This window comes from Heterodontus francisci, chromosome 1 (genome assembly GCF_036365525.1).
Source record: "Heterodontus francisci isolate sHetFra1 chromosome 1, sHetFra1.hap1, whole genome shotgun sequence".
NCBI lineage: Eukaryota > Metazoa > Chordata > Chondrichthyes > Heterodontiformes > Heterodontidae > Heterodontus > Heterodontus francisci.
In genome coordinates, this window is record NC_090371.1 from 9873247 (window position 1) to 9897100 (window position 23854).

A 23854-nucleotide genomic window follows, 5' to 3' on the forward strand; every position below is an offset into this window, starting at 1 on the left:
GATCAAGGACAGCTTGCAAATCTGGAGCAGAGTGGGCAATGATATTGCAGTCATCCACAAACTATAGATTATATATGTCTGTGATGGTCAGTTTAGTTTTGATATGGAGGCAACTGAGATTAAAAAGTTTTCCATCTATTTAATACTCACACCAGAGGGCAGCTGATCTTTCATGATGTGAATAGTCGCTGTCAGGTAGATTGTAAATAGTGTTGGGCCTGTCACACAGCCTTACTTGACCCCAGTCCGGATCTTGAAGGTGTCTGTTTCAGATCTCCCACTCAAGACAGGGGCAGTCATATCATCATGGAGCAATTGTGATGAAGTTTCTTGGACATCCAAATCTTTGGAACACAATCCACAGAGCCTTGCGATTGACTGAGTCAAATGCTTTGGTCAGGTCAATGAATGCAATGAAGAATTCTTGGTGGTGTTCTCGACATTTTTTCTGGATTTGTCGGGCAACAAAGACCATGTCAGAGGTACCTCTGGAAGGTCTAAAGCCACACTGTGTCTCTGGGAGGATTTCCTCAGCCACAGGACGGAGGCAATTCAGGAGAATGTGTGTCAGGATTTTCCCTGCTATGGACAAGAGGGAAATATCTTGATAGTTTCCACAGCATGATTTATCTCCCCTCTTGAAGATAGTTATAATTGTCACATTCCTGAAGCTGGGGGGAGTTCTTTTTCCTCCCAAATGAGTGCATGGAGTCTTGGTGCGAGCAAAAGCCTGTTGCCTTTGAAGCCCTCAGCTAGAATACCATCGGGGCTGCAGGCTTTGTTGTTTTTCATCTGTTTGATTGCTTGTTGCAGCTCTCTCATCGATGGTGGTTCATCCACGGATTCTACCACAGGATACTGGGGGAGAGCCTGAAGAGTATCAGCTGCCATTGTGGATTCCCTGTTGAGGAGTTGTTGAAAATGTTCTTTCCAGCGATGACGGATGGCATTGTCATCCTTAAGAAGAGAGACACCATCCTGTGAGCGTAGGGGATTTTGTCCATTTGACCTTGGTCTATAGATGGCCCTGGTGGCTTCAAAAAAGCTTTTCATGTCATGGTGGGCGGCATATTGTTGGATCTCTCGGGCTTTCTCTTCCCACCGCTTGTCCTTTATCTTCCGGATTTGTCGTTGGGTGTCAGCCTTGAGCTGTTCGAATGCGACCTTCTTGACTTGCGACCTTGGGTTGTTCTGCCAGGCAATGAAGGCTGCTCGTTTTTGTTCCAGCAGGTCACATACTTCAGCATCATTTTCGTCAAACTAGTTCTGGGGACGATGATGCTCGAACCCAATGGTCTGGACACAGGAATCTAGTACAGCTGATTTGATTTGTTCTCACTATTCTGAAATTGAGTTGGATATGTGAAGATTTTCCACATTGGTTGTGAGATGCACTTGGAATTCCTCTCTTCAGTCGGGCTGCTTTAGGGCTAAGACATTGATCTTCTTCCTCTCAAACCTTTGGGTCTTGTGCTAGGTGGATGTTCATCACTGATCAAATGGAGGGATGTAGGGGTAGGTGGGGCTGAGGGATAAGTGGCAGCAATGGGTAAGTGGAGTTGAGGGAGGACATGATTGAGGTATACAAAATTATGAGAGGCATTGATAGGGTAGATAGGAAGAAACTTTTTCCCTTAGCGGAGGGGTCAATAACCAGGGGGCATAGATTTAAGGTAAGCGGCAGGAGATTTAGAGGGGATTTGAGGAAAAGATTTTTCACCCAGAGGGTGGTTGGAATCTGGAACGCACTGTCTGAAGAGGTAGTAGAGGCAGGAACCCTCACAATATTTAAGAAGTATTTAGATGAGCATTTGAAACACCATAGCATACAAGGCTACGGGCCAAGTGCTGGAAAATGGGATTAGAATAGATTGGTGCTTGATAGCCGACACGGACACGATGGGCCAAAGGGCCTGTTTCTGTGCTGTATAATTCTGACTCTATGTGGAGGTGGTGGGTAAGTGCGGTTGAGGGAGATGTGGAGAGGGTGTGTAGGTGGGGTTGAGGGATATGTGGAGAGGGTGTGTAGGGGAGGTTGAGGGATATGTGGAGAGGGTGTGTAGGGGAGGTTAAGGGATATGTGGAGAGGGTGTGTAGGAGAGGTTGAGGGATATGCGGAGAGGGTGTGTAGGTGGGGTTGAGGGATAGGTGGAGAGGGTGTGTAGGGGAGGTTGAGGGATAGGTGGAGAGGGTGTGTAGGTGGGGTTGAGGGATAGGTGGAGAGGGTGTGTAGGGGAGGTTGAGGGATAGGTGGAGAGGGTGTGTAGGTGGGGTTGAGGGATATGTGGAGAGGGTGTGTAGGGGAGCTGGAGGGATATGTGGAGAGGGTGTGTAGGTGGGTTGAGGGATATGTGGAGAGGATGTGTAGGTGGGGTTGAGGGATATGTGGAGAGGGTGTGTAGGGGAGGTTGAGGGATATGTGGAGAGGGCGTGTAGGGGAGGTTGAGGGATAGGTGGAGAGGGTGTGTAGGTGGGGTTGAGGGATAGGTGGAGAGGGTGTGTAGGGGAGGTTGAGGGATAGGTGGAGAGGGTGTGTAGGGGAGGTTGAGGGATATGTGGAGAGGGTGGGTAGGTGGGGTTGAGGGATATGTGGAGAGGGTGGGTAGGTAGGGTTGAGGGATATGTGGAGAGGGTGTGTAGGGGAGGTTGAGGGATATGTGGAGAGGGTGTGTAGGGGAGGTTGAGGGATAGGTGGAGAGGGTGGGTAGGGGAGGTTGAGGGATATGTGGAGAGGGTGGGTAGGTGGGGTTGAGGGATATGTGGAGAGGGTGTGTAGGGGAGGTTGAGGGATATGTGGAGAGGGTGTGTAGGGGGGTTGAGGGATATGTGGAGAGGGTGTGTAGGGGGGGTTGAGGGATATGTGAAGAGGGTGTGTAGGGGGGTTGAGGGATATGTGGAGAGGGTGTGTAGGGGAGGTTGAGGGATATGTGGGGAGGGTGGGTAGGCGAGGTTGAGGGATATGTGGAGAGGGTGGGTAGGGGGGGTTGAGGGGTATGTGGAGAAGGTGGGTCGGTGGGGTTGAGGGATATGTGGAGAGGGTGGGTACGTAGGGTTGAGGGATATGTGGAGAGGGTGTGTAGGGGAGGTTGAGGGTTATGTGGAGAGGGTGTGTAGGGGGGGTTGAGGGATATGTGGAGAGGGTGTGTAGGGGAGGTTGAGGGTTATGTGGAGAGGGTGTGTAGGGGGGGTTGAGGGATATGTGGAGAGGGTGTGTAGGGGGGGGTTGAGGGATATGTGGAGAGGGGGGGTAGGTAAGGTGAGGGATATGTGGAGAGGGTGTGTAGGGGAGGTTGAGGGATATGTGGAGAGGGTGGGTAGGTAGGGTTGAGGGATATGTGGAGAGGGTGTGTAGGGGAGGTTGAGGGATATGTGGAGAGGGTGTGTAGGGGAGGTTGAGGGATAGGTGGAGAGGGTGGGTAGGTAGGGTTGAGGTATATGTGGAGAGGGTGTGTAGGGGAGGTTGAGGGATATGTGGAGAGGGTGTGTAGGGGAGGTTAAGGGATATGTGGAGAGGGTGGGTAGGTAGGGTTGAGGGATATGTGGAGAGGGTGTGTAGGGGAGGTTGAGGGATATGTGGAGAGGGTGTGTAGGAGAGGTTGAGGGAAAGGTGGAGAGGGTGGGTAGGTAGGGTTGAGGGATATGTGGAGAGGGTGTGTAGGGGAGGTTGAGGGATATGTGGAGAGGGTGTGTAGGGGAGGTTGAGGGATAGGTGGAGAGGGTGTGTAGGGGAGGTTGAGGGATAGGTGCAGAGGGTGTGTAGGGGAGGTTGAGGGATAGGTGGAGAGGGTGTGTCGGGGAGGTTGAGGGATATGTGGAGAGGGTGTGTGGGGGGGTTGAGGGATATGTGGAGAGGGTGGGTAGGTAGGGTTGAGGGATATGTGGAGAGGGTGTGTAGGGGAGGTTGAGGGATATGTGGAGAGGGTGTGTAGGGGAGGTTGAGGGATATGTGGAGAGGGTGTGTAGGGGAGGTTGAGGGATAGGTGGAGAGGGTGTGTAGGGGAGGTTGAGGGATATGTGGAGAGGGTGTGTAGGGGAGGTTGAGGGATAGGTGGAGAGGGTGTGTAGGGGAGGTTGAGGGATATGTGGAGAGGGTGGGTAGGGGAGGTTGAGGGATATGTGGAGAGGGTGGGTTGGTAGGGTTGTTACTCCTGTCTTTGTAATTCCTCCTGCTCTGATGCAGCTGAGGTCCAAGGGAAGTGAAGGACTGAGGGAGTTAATAATGAGGGGCTCCTCATTCCCCGGGACGGTCTATTGCAGAGAGTGTTTCTTACCTGACAGTAGTTGAGCCGTGTTGGAGTTGATGCCTGCAGACATGGTGCATCTGCTGTTGACTGTCAGAGCAACTCCTGAAAGACAGTAAAGTCACATGATATTCTTCCATCATCCTGGGAATGCCATGTGGAGAGGTCAGGGAGGCTTATAAATGCAAAATGAAAACAAAGTGCTGGAAATACTCAGCAGGTCAGGCAGTATCTGTGGAGAGAGAAGCAGAGTTAACGATTCAGGTCTATGACCTTTCATCACAGACCTGAAATGTTAACTCTCTGTTTCTCTCTCCACAGATGATGCCTGACCTGCTGAGTATTTCCAGCACGTTCTGTTTTTATTTGAGATTTCCAGCAGCCGCAGTATTTTGCTTTTATTTTAGGCTTTATAGCTGTCTGTTCTGCTCAGAGGGCAGCACTCTCTCCTCTGGACGTGGGTTCACATCCCCCTCCCTCCACAGATCTGAATACAAAATCCAGGCTGATTCCCCCCCCCCCCCCCAGTGCAGTGCTGAGGGAGTGCTGCACTGTCAGAGGTGCCGTCTTTCGGATGACACATTAAGCCGAGGCCTGGTCTACCCTCTCAGTGGGACGTAAAAGATCGTACACATTGGGCTGGATTTTAACAGCCCGCGCAGATCTCGGCGAGCTCAAAAAATGGCAGCCCGCACACGCGGGCCACACGCAAAAGAGCTGCCGCAATCTCACGCGTGGAGGGGGTGGGCTGTCCGTCTGTCCCCGGCAATGGCGTCAGCTGCGTGTGCGCAGGCACTGGTGCCATTTTTAAAGGGCAGCCATCCCTGCTGGCAAATTTGAATTTTTAAAGATACATCCCCACCCAATATTTATTAAATAGATTTCTAATGTCCCTTTCCCACCCCAATAATTGCATTAACTATTTGCCCTTTTCCCCTCCAAAACCTTTGCAATCTGACCTCCCCTCTGCCCCAGAGTGCACAAAGTTTAAAGGTCACCGCTTCCCACCATCCCCTGCACCCATTACGTTTATTTGACCCCATTATCCACCCCCCACCAGCACTGAAAATATTAACTCCCCCCCACCGCTCCCCCATCCGGGAGATGACGGCTTTCTCCGGACGGGGAATTGAAGGACCGGGAGTGCCAGCTGCTGTGTCGAAGATCGTGGCGGGCTGGAAGATTGAAGGTAAGTTCATTAATTTAAATATTGAAATCCATGTCCCGTTGCCCATTAGTGGGAGGGGGGGGTCACCACGGAGCCTCACCGCCACCAGGAGGATCGGGCCAGGCCCTCTTGACGTCGGGCAGACCACTGCCGGGCCCATCTTTTGGCAATCCCGCCATGGAGTCCAACATTGAGGGCTTGGTAAAATCCAGCCCATTGTTAGATGAAGCGTTTGGGAATTCCCCCTGGTGTCCTGGCCAACATTTATCCCTCAGCGCTAAAACAGATGTGGGGGGTGGATAATGGGGGTCAAATAAACGTAATGGGTGTAGGGGATGGTGGGAAGCGGTAACCTTTAAACTTTGTACACTCTGGGGCAGAGGGGAGGTCAGATTTCAAAGGTAAGTGTTTTGGGGGGAAAAGGGGCAGGAAACAAAGTGTAGTTGTTGACAGGTGCTTTTGTGACTGGAGGGCTGTTTCCAGTGGCGTTCCACTAGGTCCCCTGCTTTTTGGGCTATATATTAATGATTTGGACTTCAATGTAAGGGGAATGATCAAGAAGCTTGCAGACGACACAAAAATTGGCCGTGGTGTAGATAGCAAGGACGATAGCTGTAGGCTGCAGGAAGATATCGATGAACTTGTCAGATGGGTAGAAAAGTGGCAAATGGAATTCAACTTGGAGAAGTGTGAGGTGATGCATTTGGGGAGGTGTTACAGAATTTCCATTTTGTGTTGAAACTTGGTAATCTATATTTTTGAAGACATTTGGAGATAGCTGAACTTTATGGAGGCTTTTAGAAAAAAAAGGGAAGGTAAGAACAAAGAACAAAGAACAGTACAGCACAGGAACAGGCCATTCAGCCCTCCAAGCCTGCGCCGATCTTGCCTCTCTTTGAAGAATCCTTGCGATTGAAAAGTAAAAGCCTGTATGAAGTGGTACTTTTGCCTCCTGCATTTTTAAGAAACCCTGAATATTTGCAGAAACCTTGCATCTCCAAATGAACTTTGTATCGAATGTGTGTAAGAACTGATACCTGTTGCTGCACACCTGATGGAAGACCTATGTGAAGCCTTCTGCAGCTGAATTGCTTTGAACGTCTACCCAAACAGACTGTTCATCAACCTTGCCTGGAAAAATTCCTAGTGGCAGCCAACTATTCGACTTTGGGGCATCTCACCAATCAAAGATGTTCCTTCCATATCTCTTCAGCAAAAGTTATTTTTTTATTCCTTTGTAACAGCTGTAAACAAAAATCCATTTTTTCCTGGTTAACTGGTTTTTGGATGTGTGTAAGGGCTGGATATAAAAAAATACAGTGCTTTAATATTTCAATTTGCGTATATATTTACTTCATTATTGGTTAAGATGTGGTTTTATAATAAACAGATAATTTTTTTGTTTATTAAAGAAACCTGGTTTGTGTGCTTTATGCTGGGGACAAATAGAATATCTAATTGACTGTTTCGGTAAATGGGGAAATGTATTGATATGTTGTGACCTGTGGAGAAGTGGGACTGAATTAACAGTGCACGCCTCCTGCCTTGGTTGTAACAGAGGTCAAACAAGGCAAAGGAATACACAATTAATAGAAGACTACTGAGAGGTGTAGAGGAAGTGAGGGACCTTGGAGTGAATGTCCACAGATCCCTGAAGGTAGCAGGGCAGGTCGATAAGGTGGTTAAGAAAGCATATGGAATCCTTTCCTTTATTAGCTGAGGTATAGGATACAAGAGCAGGGAGGTTATGCTGGAACTGTATAAATCATTGAGTACTGTGTGCAGTTCTGGTCACCTCATTACAGAAAGGATGTAATTGCACTAGAGAGGGTACAGAGGAGATTTACGAGGATGTTGCCAGGACTGGAAAAATGCAACTATGAGAAAAGATTGGATAGGCTGGGGTTGTTCTCCTTAGAACAGAGAAGGCTGAGGGGAGATTTGATTGAGGTGTACAAAATTGTGAGGGGCCTGGATAGAGTGGATGGGAAGGGTCTATTCACCTTAGAGAGGTCAGTGACTAAGGGGCATAGATTTAAAGTGATTTGGTGGAAAGATTAGAGGGGAAATGAGAAGTTTTTTACCCGAGGGTGGCAGGGGTTTCGAACTCACTGCCTGAGAGGGTAGTAGAGGCAGAAACACTCAACTCATTCAAAAGGAGTCTGGATGTACACCTGAAGTCCCATAACCTCCAGCGATACAGACCAAGTGCTGGGAAATGGGATTAGGCTGTGCGGTTCATTTTTCAGTCGGCGCAGACATGATGGGCAGAATGGCCACCTTCTGTGCTGTAAATGTTTCTACATTTTCTAAATATTCTAAACCTCTGAAGAGGAGTAATGTGCGGTGGAGCAGCAGTATGTGAATTGCTCCTTAGGAGGGCCAGCATAGACACAGTGGGCCGAATGGCCACCTTCTGTGTTGTAATGATTCTATGAAGACCCAACCACTTTGCCTGTTTGTCGCTCCTCAGTAAAATCAACTCCTCAGACCAATCCCAGCGAAGGGTGTCACGTATGCGTACCACAGCAAAAGGGTGAGACTATAGCCAGAGTAGAGGCTGATGACCCCAAACATACCTTTGTGTGTTCTCTCTGTCAGACACAGCAAACAACCACATGTGACAGTGACCATTGGCTAATCAGATGTAGATGCTCTCATAGATACAGGAACATCTGTCAATGTCATGAGAGACAAAACATTTAACCAGGATTGCCCCATTCTCTGCAAACCAGGGAATACAAAACATTTCCTTTCAACAGTGACAAACCGCTGAAAACCCTCAGGACATTTGAAATGCCAGTCTCATTGAAAGACACTAGAACAAATACTCTATTCTATGTCATATCGGGAGAATGTGACACATTTATCAGTTTCCACGCAGCAACAAATCTGCAGTCACATACACAATTTCTTCACATAACTAAAACATTCTCGAACTGTATGCTGATCACTTCACTAGTGTTGGAACGCTGAAAGGTATTACATGAAAGCTGCATGTCGACCCTAACATGCCCCTGCTGAACACATGATCAAAGAATTCAATACTGCTTTCATTGAACAAGCACTTGTCTTTGTTCAAGGTGAGGTTACAATCTCTGAGACATTGTAGATTGTAGGAGTGTCTCGAGAACCAATGGCGATGAATACCATTTCATGTCAGGTAACAGACAGCGAAGGAACGTCAATGCCGACTTGACCCTGACATTATTGGGAAAGTTGGGGATGAGCCTCCCCCTTGGGTCTCACCCATACAAGTCGTCAAGAAACCCAAGAGTGAGAACCAGGTTAGAGTCTGCTTCGATATGCCATCACCAAACCAAGCCATACACCGAGAAAGAGACTTCACACCGATAATCATTGACATCATAAAGTGAGTGGTGCTAAACACTTTGCTAAACTTGACCTCAATGCAGGCTACCATCCAATCGAGCTTGCAGAAGAATCGAGATATCTTACTGTATTATCTACTCATATCGGACGTTTTCGGTACGAGAAGCTCAACCTTGGAGTCAGTTCAGCAACTGAGGTATTTCAGCACTTGCTTCAATCTGCACTTCAAGGACTGAATATCAGTGATGATATTCTCATCTATGGCCACACTGAAAAGGAACTCGAGACACGCCTACGTACACACCTACAACGTCTCAGAGAATGTAACCTCACCTTTAATAAAGACAAGTGCTTGTTCAATGAAAGCGGAATTGAATTCTTTGATCATGTGTTCAGTGGTGAAGGAGTATCAATCACCAGGTCCATGGAAAGTTGAAGCCTTTGCAAATGCTGCAGATTCTACAAATGTACAGGAAGTCCGGAGTCTGCTAGGACTTATGTAGTCGCTTCATTCCTGACCTCGCTGTGCAATCTGCCCCCCTATGTAATCTGACAAAAGAGACCACCAATTGGGAATGGACGAATTCACACAAACAGGTGGTACACCAGATCAAAAGACATTTGTCAGCAAGTTGTATAAATGCCTATTTCGACCCTGAGAAAACCACCCAGTTAGTCATGGTTGGCTTAGGTCCAGTCCTCATACAGAAAGACAAGACAGGTAACCTATCAATTGTTGCAATAACAAGCAGATCGTTAATGTCTGTAGAGCAATATTATTCATAAACAGAGAGAGAAAAACACTCTCAATCACATGGGATAGCTTACACTTTCATCTCTACCTATATGGAAGCAAGTTTAAAGTAATAACCGATTATAGACCACTAGTGAGCTAGTTCAACAATCTACATAGCAAACCACCCACTTGAATAGAACATCGTATATTCAAACTACAAGAGTATGTGTTCCAGGCTGAGTATCAGCCAGGCAAGCTCAACCCAGTGGAGTATCTTTCGCGACCATCCATTGCTGACAGTCCTACTAGTCGTGAGGAAAAGGTTGCTGAACAACAGCTCAACTACGTAAGCATAAATGTGGTGCCAACATCACTAAAACTAGCTGACATCAAAGCAGCAACAAAACAAGATGAGGCTTTGCAATTATATTTGAAGGCTATGAAATCACAAAACTGGAAAGACGTGATCGAGAAAGTGTCTGCAAGCGATATTGCTCACCCACTACAAGGTGTTCATAATGTTTGAAAAGAGCTCACTGTTACAACCACATCTGATCTTATATTACAGAACAACTGAATTGCCATTCCACACTCATTGAGGGAATTGTCGATATAGCACATTGTCAAAACCAAACAACTCCTTAGGGAAAAGGTATGGTTCCCAGGAATTGACCGCATAGTTGAGTATAAAATCAATCAGTATTTGTCATGTCAAGCATCCACAATGTCAAATCTTCATGATCCTCTCAAGATATCTGAACTATCTCCAGGACTATGGATTGAAGTTAGTGTTGGTTTCACAGATTTGCCCACTCGTGAACTCCTACTTGTTGTCACTGACGACTACAGCAGATCCCCAATTATGGAATTAGTTAGGTCAACTTCAACAAAAGCAGCCATCCCAAAGCTTGACCAGATCTTTGCCTTGTTTGGAATCCCTCAAACTGTAAGAAGTGAAAATGGACCCCTGTTCAACAGCGATGAGTTCAGTAAATTTGCAAACTACCCTAGGGTTCACTCATCGGAAAATCACACCCCATTGGCCAAGAGCTAACGGAGAAGCCGATTTATGCAAACCCTGAAAAAAGTAATACGTACAGCTACAGCTGAGAACAAGTCATGGAGACAAGAGCTGAATCACTTTCTTCGAAATTACTGAGAGACTCCTCAATCGACTACTGGAAAACCTCCAGCTACACTCACCTTCCCACATCCTGGGGAGGAGGTGGCGTAGTGGTGATTTCAGTGGACTAGTCATCCAAAGGCCCAGGCTAGTGCTCTGGGGGCATGGGTTTGAACCCCACCATGGCGGATAGTGAAATTTGAATTCAATTAATAAATCTGGAATTAAAAAGCTAGTCTAATGGTGACCATGAAACCATTGTCAATTGTTGAAAACCCATCTAGTTCACTCATGTCCTTTTTAGGGAAGGAAATCTGCCATCCTCACCTGGTCTGGCCTACATGTGACTCCAGACCCACAGCGATGTGGTTCACTCTTAAATTCCCTCTGAAATGGCCGAGCAATAAATGCTGGCCTAGCCAGCGATGTCCACATCCCATCAACAAGTAAAAAATATTCCAACGTGCACTGAGCTACCCTGCGGAGATAATGATCAACAGGTACGTGACTGCGATCGAGAGCAGAAGGATGGAATGAAGGTAAATGCAGAGCGAAACATGAAATTTCAAGCTACACTGCTAAAGCCAGGAGATAAAGTACTTGGGAAACGTGATGGTCATATTGGAAAGCAAACAACCCATTATGACATCCAACCATTTACTGTGACCAACACAAAAGGATCAATGAACATTGCTAAGCGCAGTTCACAGATCATCACAATGAGGCATTCTTCAAAGCACTGAAAACTTGTAAGCATTGAATCTAATTCCAACATCAACATCGCCAGATGAAGAACATGAGTCAAATGAGACTACATCTGCTATCAGATGATATCATACTTGTCAAAGAAAATGCCCACCATACTTCAGTGACTATTTTACAAAGTGAACTATTTAGTTTAAGATTATTGTTTACTTTTCTGGAAACAAACTAGTGAAACATGCTATGGGGAGGGATGTAGTGTTTTGAGAATTGCATTGTACATATTGTTCACTTGAGGCTACCATGCACACAGGAGCCAGCAGAGGGAGCTGAAAGCGAAAGTGAAAGTAAAACAGAATAAAGAAGACTCCATTACGTGCAACAGCATGCTGTCTCTCTCTCTCTGCCTCATGTTTCTCAGTGAACTTGGCTAAACCTCACTCTAGTTCTGAGAACATCATAATCTGCAGCCTTAGTGTTTTTGAAGCTGAGAAAACCCATTAAGATAATTGATCATTGATGTCTTTGCTCTTCCTTCATGATTTCTCCCATCCAGCACCAACTTCCCCTCATCATTTTGTTTTCATTCCTGCAACACCCATAACCATGGCAGCCGGCAGGCAGCGTCCTGGCCCATGGTTCATCGATTCCTCTCTTCACGTTCTCCTCCAGGCCGTCAGGGCAAGACAGGAGTTCCCATCCCTGTAGATGGTCTCAGAAGACCCTCCCGGCTGACCAAGGTGGCCTGGTTGGAGGTGGCGGAGGAGGTCTCGAACCATGGGGTAACGCGCCGGGCCTGGGTGCAGTGTCAGAAACGCGTCAATGACTTGCTCAGATCAGCAAGGGGAAGCGATGATCTTGAAACTGTTGTAATGGTTTTCTCCTTGGCTCCTTTTTAAGATAGTGGGCAGACAAGACATGCATTCGAGTGCGTGATAAACCTCGGTGCCAATACACCAAATGATTATGCAGAATATTGGCATCTGGATTTTTTTATGTGCTTGGCTGTGTCTTGTGAAAATCCCTTCAGAATGAGTGATGTCGATGCCTGTATACGATGGGTGTAATGCATCTTTTGATGTGTAATTAAATCGACACGGTCTCCTGCAGGATAAACACACCCATAACCATTGTGAGTGGGTGAAGACAGGTGGAGGAGCCCCAGACCTCACTGCTGACATCAGCTGAGGAGGATGCAGCAGAGATGGTGAGAGAGGAGGGAGGCAGAGCCCTCGCAGGCGATGAGGCAGGATCCTCGAGGCATAAGAATGAAGTGTCATCTTTAGTCTTGCAGCCCTGTTTGAACACAAGATGAACATGTGTGAATGTCGATCTCATGTTCTGATGAAGCTTAATGTGCCTCTGTTTGTGTCTCCACCACAGGTGCCCACACTCGAGTGATGCAATGCAGTGAGGCCCAAGACTAGTCCTCTGTCCCCTGCCTCCTCTTCCACCTCTGCCAGCTCGGATACATCCACATGATCCGTGGTGGGGTTTAAGATTAGAATCTGGGTGGTGGTCATGACACAGACACGTCCCAGCAGCTGAGGGAGCATGTGCCAGCCGGGTCCCCTGACAATCGGAGGACTGCTGAGGACCAGGCCCCTGCTCAGTCCCACACTCATGATGATCCTCTATTGCTACAAGAAGTCTGCTGGATGTACAGCAAAGCCGTGTGGAAAATATATCGGAGATGCCTGAGGTCATGTGTGGCTTTGTGCGTGCCATGGAGGAGTCCACGCAAGCCATAACGTCTGCCATGTCTGAGGCATTTGAGGATATGGCTTTCTCAGTTTTGTGAGCTCTGTGGTGAGTCTGGTTGAGCCCTTGCGCCATATGCGATTTGACCTGCACTCCATCGCTGTTGCTGTGGGCTCCATGCAGCAGAATCCAAGTGTGAGAAGGGCGAGGAACCTGGGCCTCCCACCAGCTGCTCCTTCCACTCAGGGAGACGGGCAGGTTCCATCGTGCACCCAGATGTAGGAGGAGCACGTCAGCTGTCCCAGGGCTTTTCTCTCAGGACACCCCCACGGTAAGTGGCGTCTCGTCCTCCCCTCCCCGACATTGACCCCCTTACCTCCAGCTGGCGAGCACACAGGGGATACTCGAGCACCATTGCTGCAGACCCCCAATAGGATGGATCCATGGTCATCCAGAGCAAAGCGGGCAGTAAATTGAGCAGACTGCCTCTACCTTGGGGTAGCACCTAGACATAGAAAATGTAAAATTAAGCAATTATGAGCACGAAGGTGTCACGGCTGATGTACATATTGTAAATAGCTGTATAATTTTTCTAAATACATTTATTTGTTTAATCTTTGATCTCATACATCATTTGAAGTGTCTCAGCTGAAAAGGAAAATGCTTATTGGAGACCTGTGGCTGACACGCTTGCAAAGTATTTAGGAAAAGTGCCCAGTGTGCTTTTATGCTTGACATTGACCCTTCAGACGGCTGCTTATCACTTGAAGAATTTGAGCTTTATTCCTCAGCAACATGCCTTCCAATGTAAGTTCTGTTATCCCTCGCTGACATTCCTTGTGTGGGAACTGTTACAGCTCTGTTGTAACCCAGATCCATTTGGATGTGCCGGTCAAATCAAAGTGCTGGAACTTTGCAGCATCCTCTGTTTGAAGGGTAATGTGTGGATGCAGGACACGAATTCCACTGAGATGCAGACAGCTTTCAATGAAGTTTGTAGCAGACAGGGCATTAAAAGCACATATCCACTGCAGATTCGTGCGTCGCTGTTAAAAGAGGCCTGCGTTTAGATGACAGTAATGATTCAGGTCACGGGGGAATGGGAACATTTGCGGAGATTTAACTTTTTTTGTTTATGTTTAGAGATACAGCACTGAAACAGGCCCTTCGGCCCAGCGAGTCTGTGCCGACCATCAACCACCCATTTATACTAATCCTACACTAATCCCATATTCCTACCACATCCCCACCTGTCCCTATATATTTCCCTACCACCTACCTATACTAGGGGCAATTTATAATGGCCAATTTACCTACCAACCTGCAAGTCTTTGGCATGTGGGAGGAAACCGGAGCACCCGGAGGAAACCCACACAGACACAGGGAGAACTTGCAAACTCCGCACAGGCAGTACCCAGAATCGAACCCGGGTCCCTGGAGCTGTGAGGCTGTGGTGCTAACCACTGCGCCACTGTGCCGCCCTTTTGTTTCCTTCGAGCTTTAATTTAGCTCTTGGCTGAAACATGCGAAGATAAGGTTCTCTCTAATATCCCTTGCAAGACCTGGGCCCAACATTCATAAGATTCTCATTAGCATTATTATCCTCCTCCTCAGGCTCTTCGTCGTCATTCTCATTTGAGGAGGAGTGCTGTTCTCCCAGTTCCTCCACCTGCAAAATAACATCCACATTGAATTGCCGAATAGCGCAATACACAGCAGACAACGATTATTCCCGGCACCCTCTGTGGCATGCATTGAACAGCCCCGACAGACTGGATAAGGCAACAGAAAGCACATTGTCAGCATGCCAATGGTATGATCAATGATGGCTCTGTGGATAGAGTGAGCAGCATTGTATTGCTCTTCAGCAGCAGTTTGGAGGTGCTGCACTGATGTCATTAACTATGTCCAAAAGGGGTGACCCTGGTCTCCCAGAATCCAGCCGTCAACTTGGGCTGGAGCTTCAAACATTCCAGGCAGCTGTGAGTTCCACAAAATGTAGGAGCCGTGACACTCCCTGGGAAATGAGCAAAGACCTGCACGATTCTTCTCTTGTCGTCACAAACCAGTCGCACGTTTAAAGAGTGGAAGCCTTTGCAATTAACAGATGCAGCAGGCTGGTCCCAGGGAGCTCTAATGGCCACGAGAGTACAGTCGATCACCACTTGCACTCTAGGGAAATGAACAATAGTGCCAAAAGACACGCACCTTGCTGCCTGGCTGACCTCGTCTACAGGTAAATCGATTAAATCATTGGCACAACGGAATAGGGCATTGGTCACCTCTTTAATGCACGTATGGGTCGCAGCCTGTGAGATGCCATGTACATTGCCCGTTGATCCCTGGAAGGCACCACTAAGAGAGAAATTGAGTACAGCAGTCACCTTGAGGGCAGCTGGCATGGGATTCCCACCGAAACCACACAGTTGCAGGTCATGCTGAATGACAAATCTCAGTGACTATCTCATGTGACATCCACAGGCATTGTGGTATCTTTGACAGAGCAGCAAAAGCCCTCCTCAGTCACATCCTCTGCTCTTCCTCCAATGGTAGGAGACAAATTGAGGTATGAGACCCGCGTGTTTGCAGCTTCGTAACTGCTGAAAAGAGAAGGGTGTTCGAAATCAGCCTTCTCTTGCCAGTCAGCCGAACAATGTAAGTGATGAGCAGATAGCTTTTATGTGCCTAAAACTGCACCAAGCAGGAAATTCCACCCACTGTCATTGGTCGCCTCCCAATTTTTGTTTGTTCCTTCATGGGATGTGGGCGTCGCTGGCAAGGCCAGCATTTGTTGTCCGTCTCTAATTGCCCTTGAACTGAATGTCTTGCTGGGCCATTTCAGAGGGCATGTATCTGGAGTCACATGTTGGCCAGACCAGGTAAGGACAGCAGATTTCCTTCCCTCTAGGACATTAGTGAACCAGATGAGTTTTTTACAACAATCGATGATAGTTTCATGGCACCATTACTGAGACTAGCTTTCAATTCCAGGCTTTTATTAATTAATTGAATTTAAATTCCACCAACTGACATGGTGGGACTTGCACCCATATTAGCCAGGTCCACTGATTACTAGTTGTCACATTACCATTATGTCACCGATTTGCAATCCTTGAGTGGCCACATGGTTTACAGTATCTTTTGTTAAAAAGGTGCAGGAGAGATTCCAGGCAAGTTTCCCCACCTTCCGCCCTCCAGCCTGCGCCCATCACCCTTGACCCACCCAATGTTACCTGACACCTTCCCTCTGTCACCATTGAACCTCCCCCATTACCTTAGACCGGATCACTATAAATGTAAACATGCCATCCCTCACACTGATCCTACTCCAGTGACCATCCAAATATCCCTCACACTGATCCTACTCCAGTGACCATCCAAATATCCCTCGCACTGATCCTACTCCAGTGACCATCCAAATATCCCTCACACTGATCCTACTCCAGTGACCATCCAAATATCCCTCACACTGATCCTACTCCAGTGACCATCCAAATATCCCTCACACTGATCCTACTCCAGTGACCATCCAAATATCCCTCACACTGATCCTACTCCAGTGACCATCCAAATATCCCTCACACTGATCCTACTCCAGTGACCATCCAAATATCCCTCGCACTGATCCTACTCCAGTGACCATCCAAATATCCCTCACACTGATCCTACTTCAGTGACCATCCAAATATCCCTCACACTGATCCTACTCCAGTGACCATCCAAATATCCCTCACACTGATCCTACTCCAGTGACCATCCAAATATCCCTCACACTGATCCTACTCCAGTGACCATCCAAATATCCCTCACACTGATCCTACTCCAGTGACCATCCAAATATCCCTCGCACTGATCCTACTCCAGTGACCATCCAAATATCCCTCACACTGATCCTACTCCAGTGACCATCCAAATATCCCTCGCACTGATCCTACGCCAGTGACCATCCAAATATCCCTCGCACTGATCCTACTCCAGTGACCATCCAAATATCCCTCACACTGATCCTACTCCAGTGACCATCCAAATATCCCTCGCACTGATCCTACTTCAGTGACCATCCAAATATCCCTCACACTGATCCTACTTCAGTGACCATCCAAATATCCCTCACACTGATCCTACTTCAGTGACCATCCAAATATCCCTCACACTGATCCTACTTCAGTGACCATCCAAATATCCCTCACACTGATCCTACTTCAGTGACCATCCAAATACTGACACAAACCCAAGATTCACCTATAATCCAACTTGGTATTATTGCTGAGTCCCCTCCCTATAATGTTGTAGAATACCCAAATCTAAGTCTCGACCTTCACCCACCCCACCACGAAATCCAGTTGCCCCCAATGACTATGACCATTCCCTCTGCCAGCCAGTACCCTGAATTCACCCCACAGGGCCCTGGCGTGGACATCCTTGAAGCCCCTCGTGACCATCACTTTACTGTTATACTCAAAACAACCCCCCCTCCCCTGCCCCCAGACAACTCCAATATCAACAACAACTTGTACACATCCAGGATGCTGCACCCCTCCCTCCCCTGCTCCTCCATGCACCCGAGACCCCACCCTGTCATAGAGTCATAGTTATACAGCACAGAAACAGGCCCTTTGGCCCATCGTGTCCGTGCCAGCCATCAAGCACTATCTATTCTAATCCCATTTTCCAGCACTTGGCCTGCAGCCTTGTATGCTATGGCATTTCAAGTGCTCATTTAAATACTTGTTAAATGTTGTGAGGGTTCCTGCCTCTACCACCCCTTCAGGCAGTGCGTTCCAGATTCCAACCACTCTCTGAATGAAAAACATTTCCTCAAATCCCCTCTAAACCTCCTGCACCCCACTTACCTTAAATCTATGCCCCTTGGTTATTGACACCTCCACTGAGGGAAAACGTTTCTTTCTATCTAATCTATCTATGCCCCTTATAATTTTGTAGACCTCAATCAGGTCCCCCGTCAGCCTTCTCTGCTCTAAGGAAAACAACCCTAGCCTATCCAGTTTCTCTTCATAGCTGAAATGTTTCAGCCCGGGCATCATCCTGGTGAATCTCCTCTGCACCCTCTCCAGTGCAATCACATCCTTCCTATAGTGTGGTGACCAGAACTGTACACAGTCCCAGCTGTGGCCTAACCAACTGGAGTGCTGACTTGGGTTGCATTAGAGTGTGACAGTGGAAGATTGGTAAGTGAGGATAATTAAGGGTTAATTTTATCTTAAATCTAATCTGTTTTTTATTTAGCAGATCAACTTAACAGTTGCTGTTAGGGTTGGAAAAGGTGAGTTTTAGACCAGCTTTAAACAGGGTTCACTCAGGCTCTGCTTGCAGCTGCACCTTGTTAATTAGAGAATTGGTTTAAACCAGCTTTCAGGGGGCGAGAGTGAGTCAGTATAAAAGTGAGCCAGCTTACCGTGCTGACTTTGTTTGCAATGGACTGCTGACTTGGGTTGCAGTAGAGTGCTACAGTGGAAGTTTGGTAAGTGAGGAAGTTCGGTGAGGAGGGAATGAGGAGCTCCTTTATTTCCTACCTGTCCTCAGAGTGAGGGGAGCCCAGAGCTTCCAAAGAGCACAGCTGACTGGGAGAAGACTCGGAGGGCAGAGTTCTGGACCGGTAAGTATAAAAAACTTACCTCTGGTTAAAAAAAAACTGAAAGTGACGTCACAGGAAAGCTGTGACCTGATTGGCTGGTAGGGAATTTTTTTTTACTGAATTTGAAAATAACACATTGATAAAAATTGATTAAAACCCGAATTAACTAATTAATAAATAGAGTAACTAAACCAGAGGGAGGAAATTACTGTATTTACTTAGCATTTAATATTTATAGTAGGAATCTAGCACTAGGGACCAGATAGTTATAACAATTTAGTAAGGATTTTATAAGTATTTATTTGTCTCAAATTAATTTATTAATTAGTGCTAGAAATGACAGTTAGAGGGGTGAAGTGCTTCACCTGTGAGATGTGGGAAGTCCGTGACCCTTCCAGCATTCCGAACGACTACATCTGCAGGAAGTGTACCCAGTTACAGCTCCTCACAGACCGCATGGATCGGTTGGAGCGGCAACTGGATGCACTTAGGAGCATGCAGGTGGCAGAAAGCGTCATAGACAGGAGTTTTAGAGACGTGGTTACACCCAAGGTGCAGGCAGATAGATGGGTGACCGCTAGAAGGGGCAGGCAGTCAGTGCAGGAATACCCTGTGGCTATCCCCCTCTCTAACAAGTATACCGTTTTGGATACTGCTGGGGGGGATGGCCTATCAGGGGAAAACAGCAGCAGCCAGAGCAGTGGCACCACGGCTGGCACTGTTGTTCAGCAGGGAGGGACAAAGTGCAGAAGAGCAATAGTTATAGGAGACTCTATTGTCAGGGGCACAGATAGGTGCTTCTGTGGACGTGACAGAGACTCCAGGAAGGTATGTTGCCTCCCTGGTGCCAGGGTCAAGGATGTCTCTGAACAGACAGGGGGCATTCTGAAGGGGGAGGGTGAACAGCCAGAGGTTGTGGTACACATCGGTACCAACGACATAGGCAGGAAGAGTGATGAGGTCCTGCAGGGGGAGTTTAGGGAGTTAGGTAGAAAGTTAAAAGACAGGACCTCCAGGGTTGTAATCTCTGGATTACTCCCTGTGCCACGTGCCAGTGAGCCTAGAAATAGGAAGATAGTGCAGCTAAACACGTGGCTAAACAGCTGGTGTGGGAGGGAGGGTTTCAGATATCTGGACCATTGGGATCTCTTCAGGGACAGATGGGACCTGTACAAGAAGGACGGGTTGCATCTAAACTGGAGGGGCACAAATATCCTGGCTGCGAGGTTTGCTAGCGTCACTCGGGAGGGTTTAAACCAGTGTGGCAGGGGGGTGGGAACCAGAGCAGTAGGACAGATAGTGAAATAACTGAGGGGGAACTAGTAAATCAGTCCAGTAAGACTAAGAGGAAGAGCAGGCAGGGAGATGTTACAGAGCACAGCAGGACTGGTGGTCTGAAGTGCATTTGTTTCAATGCGAGAAGTATAACAGGTAAGGCAGATGAACTTAGAGCTTGGATTAGTACTTGGAACTATGATGGTGTTGCTATTACAGAGACTTGGTTGAGGGAAGGACAGGATTGGCAGCTAAATGTTCCAGGATTTAGAAGCTTCAGGCGAGATAGAGAGGGATGTAAAAGGGGTGGGGGAGTTGCATTACTGGTTAAGGAGAATATCACAGCTGTACTGCGGGAGGACACCTCAGAGGGGTCATGCAGCGAGGCAATATGGGTGGAGCTCAGGAATAGGAAGGGTGCAGTCACGATGTTGGGGGTTTTCTACAGGCCTCCCAACAGCCAGCGGGAGGTAGAGGAGCAGATATGTAGACAGATTTTGGAAAGATGTAAAGGTAACAGGGTTGTGGTGGTGGGTGATTTTAACTTCCCCTATATTGATTGGGACTCATTTAGTGCTCGGGGCTTGGATGGGGCAGAATTTGTAAGGAGCATCCAGGAGGGCTTCTTGAAACAATATGTAGATAGTCCAACTAGAGATGGGGCCGTACTGGACCTGGTATTGGGGAATGAGCCCGGCCGGGTGGTCGAAGTTTCAGTAGGGGACCATTTTGGGAACAGTGACCATAATTCCATAAATTTTAAGGTACTTGTGGATAAGGATAAGAGTAGTCCTCAGGTGAAGGTGCTAAATTGGGGGAAGGCTAATTATAACAATATTAGGCAGGAACTGAAGAATTTAGATTGGGGGCGGCTGTTTGAGGGTAAATCAACATCTGACATGTGGGAGTCTTTCAAACGTCAGTTGATTAGAATCCAGGACCGGCATGTTCCCGTGAGGAAGAAGGATAAGTTTGGCAAGTTTTGGGAACCTTGGATAACACGGGATATTGTGAGCCGAGTCAAAAAGAAAAAGGAAGCATTCGTAAGGGCTGGAAGGCTAGGAACAGATGAATCCCTTGAGGAATATAAAGACAGTAGGAAGGAACTTAAGCAAGGAGTCAGGAGGGCGAAAAGGGATCATGAAAAGTCATTGGCAGACAGGATTAAGGATAATCCCAAGTCTTTTTATACATATATAAAGAGCAAGAGAGTAACCAGGGAAAGGGTTGGCCCACTCAAGGGCAGAGAAGGGAATCTATGTGTGGAGCCAGAGGAAATGGGCGAGGTACTAAATGAGTACTTTGCATCAGTATTCACCAAAGAGAAGGACTTGGTGGATGATGAGCCTAGGGAAGGGAGTGCAGATAGTCTCAGTCATCTCATTATCAAAAAGGTGGAGGTGTTGGGTGTCTTGCAAAGCATTAAGGTAGATAAGTCCCCAGGGCCTGATGGGATCTACCCCAGAATACTGAGGGAGGCAAGGGAAGAAATTGCTGGGGCCTTGACAGAAATCTTTGCATCCTCGTTGGCTACAGGTGAGGTCCCAGAGGAGTGGAGAATAGCCAATGTTGTTCCTTTGTTTAAGAAGGGTAGCAAGGATAATCCAGGAAATTATAGGCCGGTGAGCCTTACGTCATTGGTAGGGAAATTATTAGAGAGGATTCTTCGGGACAGGATTTACTCCCATTTGGAAACAAATGGACATATTAGCGAGGGGCAGCATGGTTTTGTGAAGGGGAGGTCGTGTCTCACTAATTCGATTGAGTTTTTTGAGGAAGTGACAAAGATGATTGATGAAGGAAGGGCAGTGGATGTTGTCTATATGGACTTCAGTAAAGCCTTTGACAAGGTCCCTCATGGCTGACTGGTACAAAAGGTGAAGTCACGCGGGATCAGAGGTGAGCTGGCAAGGTGGATACAGAACTGGCTCGGTCATAGAAGACAGAGGGTAGCAGTGGAAGGGTGCTTTTCTGAATGGAGGGATGTGACTAGTGGTGTTCCGCAGGGATCAGTGCTGGGACCTTTGCTCTTTGTAGTATATATAAATGATTTGGAGGAAAATGTAGCTGGTTTGATTCGTAAGTTTGCAGACGACACAAAGGTTGGTGGAGTTGCGGATAATGATGAGGATTGTCAGAGGATACAGCAGGATATAGATCAGTTGGAGACTTGGGCGGAGAAATGGCAGATGGAGTTTAATCCGGTCAAATGTGAGGTAATGCATTTTGGAAGGTCTAATACAGGTGGGAAGTATACAGTAAATGGCGGAACCCTTAGGAGTATTGACAGGCAGAGAGATCTGGGCGTACAGGTCCACAGGTCACTGAAAGTGGCAACGCAGGTGGATAAGGTAGTCAAGAAGGCATACGGCATGCTTGCCTTCATCGGTCGGGGCATAGAGTATAAAAATTGGCAAGTCATGATGCAGCTGTACAGAACTTTAGTTCGGCCACACTTAGAATATTGCGTGCAATTCTGGTCGCCACACTACCAGAAGGACGTGGAGGATTTGGAAAGGGTACAGAAGAGGTTTACCAGGATGTTGCCTGGTCTGGAGGTCATTAGCTATGAGGAGAGGTTGGAAAATCTCGGATTGTTTTCACTGGAATGACGGAGGTGGAGTGGCGACATGATAGAGGTTTACAAAGTTATGAGCGGCATGGACAGAATGGATAGTCAGAAGCTTTTTCCCAGGGTGGAAGAGTCAGTTACTCGGGGACATAGGTTTAAGGTGAGAGGGGCAAAGTTTAGAGGGGATGTGCGAGAAAAGTTCTTTACACAGAGGGTGGTGAGTGCCTGGAACGTGCTGCCGGGGGAGGTGGTGGAAGCAGGTACAATAGTGACGTTTAAGAAGCATCTTGACAAATACATGAATAGGATGGGAATAGAGGGATATGGTCCCTGGAAGTGCAGAAGGTTTTAGTTTAGGCAGGCATCAAGATCGGCGCAGGCTTGGAGGGCCGAATGGCCTGTTCCTGTGATGTACTGTTCTTTGTTCTTTGTATACAGCCCCATCATAAGCTCCCTGCTCTTATATTCTATGCCTCGGCTAATAAAGACAAGTATTCCATATGCCTTCCTAACCACCTTATCTACCTGTGCTGCTGCCTTCAGTGATCAATGGACAAGTACACCAAGGTCCCTCTGACCCTCTGTACTTCCTAGGGTCCTACCATCCATTGTATATTCCCTTGCCTTGTTAGTCCTCCCAAAATGCATCACCTCACACTTCTCAGGATTAAATTCCATTTGCCACTGCTCCGCCCATCTTACCAGCCCATCTATATCGTCCTGTAATCTAAGGCTTTCCTCCTCACTATTTACGACACCACCAATTTCCGTGTCATCTGTGAACTTACTTATCATATCTCCTGCATTGAGACCCCACCCTGTGTCCCGCCTGACTACCCTCCCCTGCACCTTCACCCACCTGAGACCCCACCCTGTGACCCGCTCGACTACCCTCCCCGTACCTTCACCCACCTGAGACCCCACCCTGTGTCCTGCCCGACCACCCTCCCCTGCACCTTCACTCACCCTGTGTCCCGCCCGACTACCCTCCCCTGCACCTTCACCCACCCAAGACCCCAGCCTTTGTCCCGCCTGACTACCCTCCCCTGCACCTTCACCCACCCGAGACCCCACCCTGTGTCCTTCTCACCCATGCCTTCCCCACCATCCCGAGAAGAATCGCCGTTGCTGGTGCCGAGTTCGGAGACAAACATCCATTCCAACGTTGGCCTTCCTTCTGCCGATGAGTTCAAGAAATGAAGCCACTGCCCTCAGACACAAATGCACAAAGCCGATTGGTGTACGCCACCTTTTAAACAAGTGTAAATGGGTGGCACAGGAATACCGTTCGCTGGTATGTAATCTGGCAGGTTAAATTGAAATAATTGTCGGGTAATGACTATTCATGCTTTGGAAATGCATGACTAGCTGTAACCCAGTGAACTCTGGAACGTCACAAACACTCCA

At 47.6% G+C, this 23854-nt stretch overlaps 1 protein-coding gene across 4 annotated transcripts in view; it reads right to left on the reverse strand.

The window, feature by feature from the left end:
• The window catches only part of hspa12b (heat shock protein 12B), a 131957-nt gene that overhangs the window by 71679 nt on the left and 36424 nt on the right, over nt 1-23854 (reverse strand). For 2 of the 4 annotated variants that reach the window (XM_068038533.1, XM_068038440.1), the window contains exons 2-3: nt 13381-13509; nt 4272-4346 (exon numbers count right to left, since the gene is read on the reverse strand). In XM_068038533.1, coding sequence (XP_067894634.1) covers nt 4272-4314 — 43 coding nt within the window. In that variant the 5' untranslated portion in view covers nt 4315-4346; nt 13381-13509. The remainder of the gene's footprint in view (nt 1-4271; nt 4347-13380; nt 13510-23854) is intronic. The other 2 variants (XM_068038619.1, XM_068038359.1) reach the window with 1 other exon arrangement.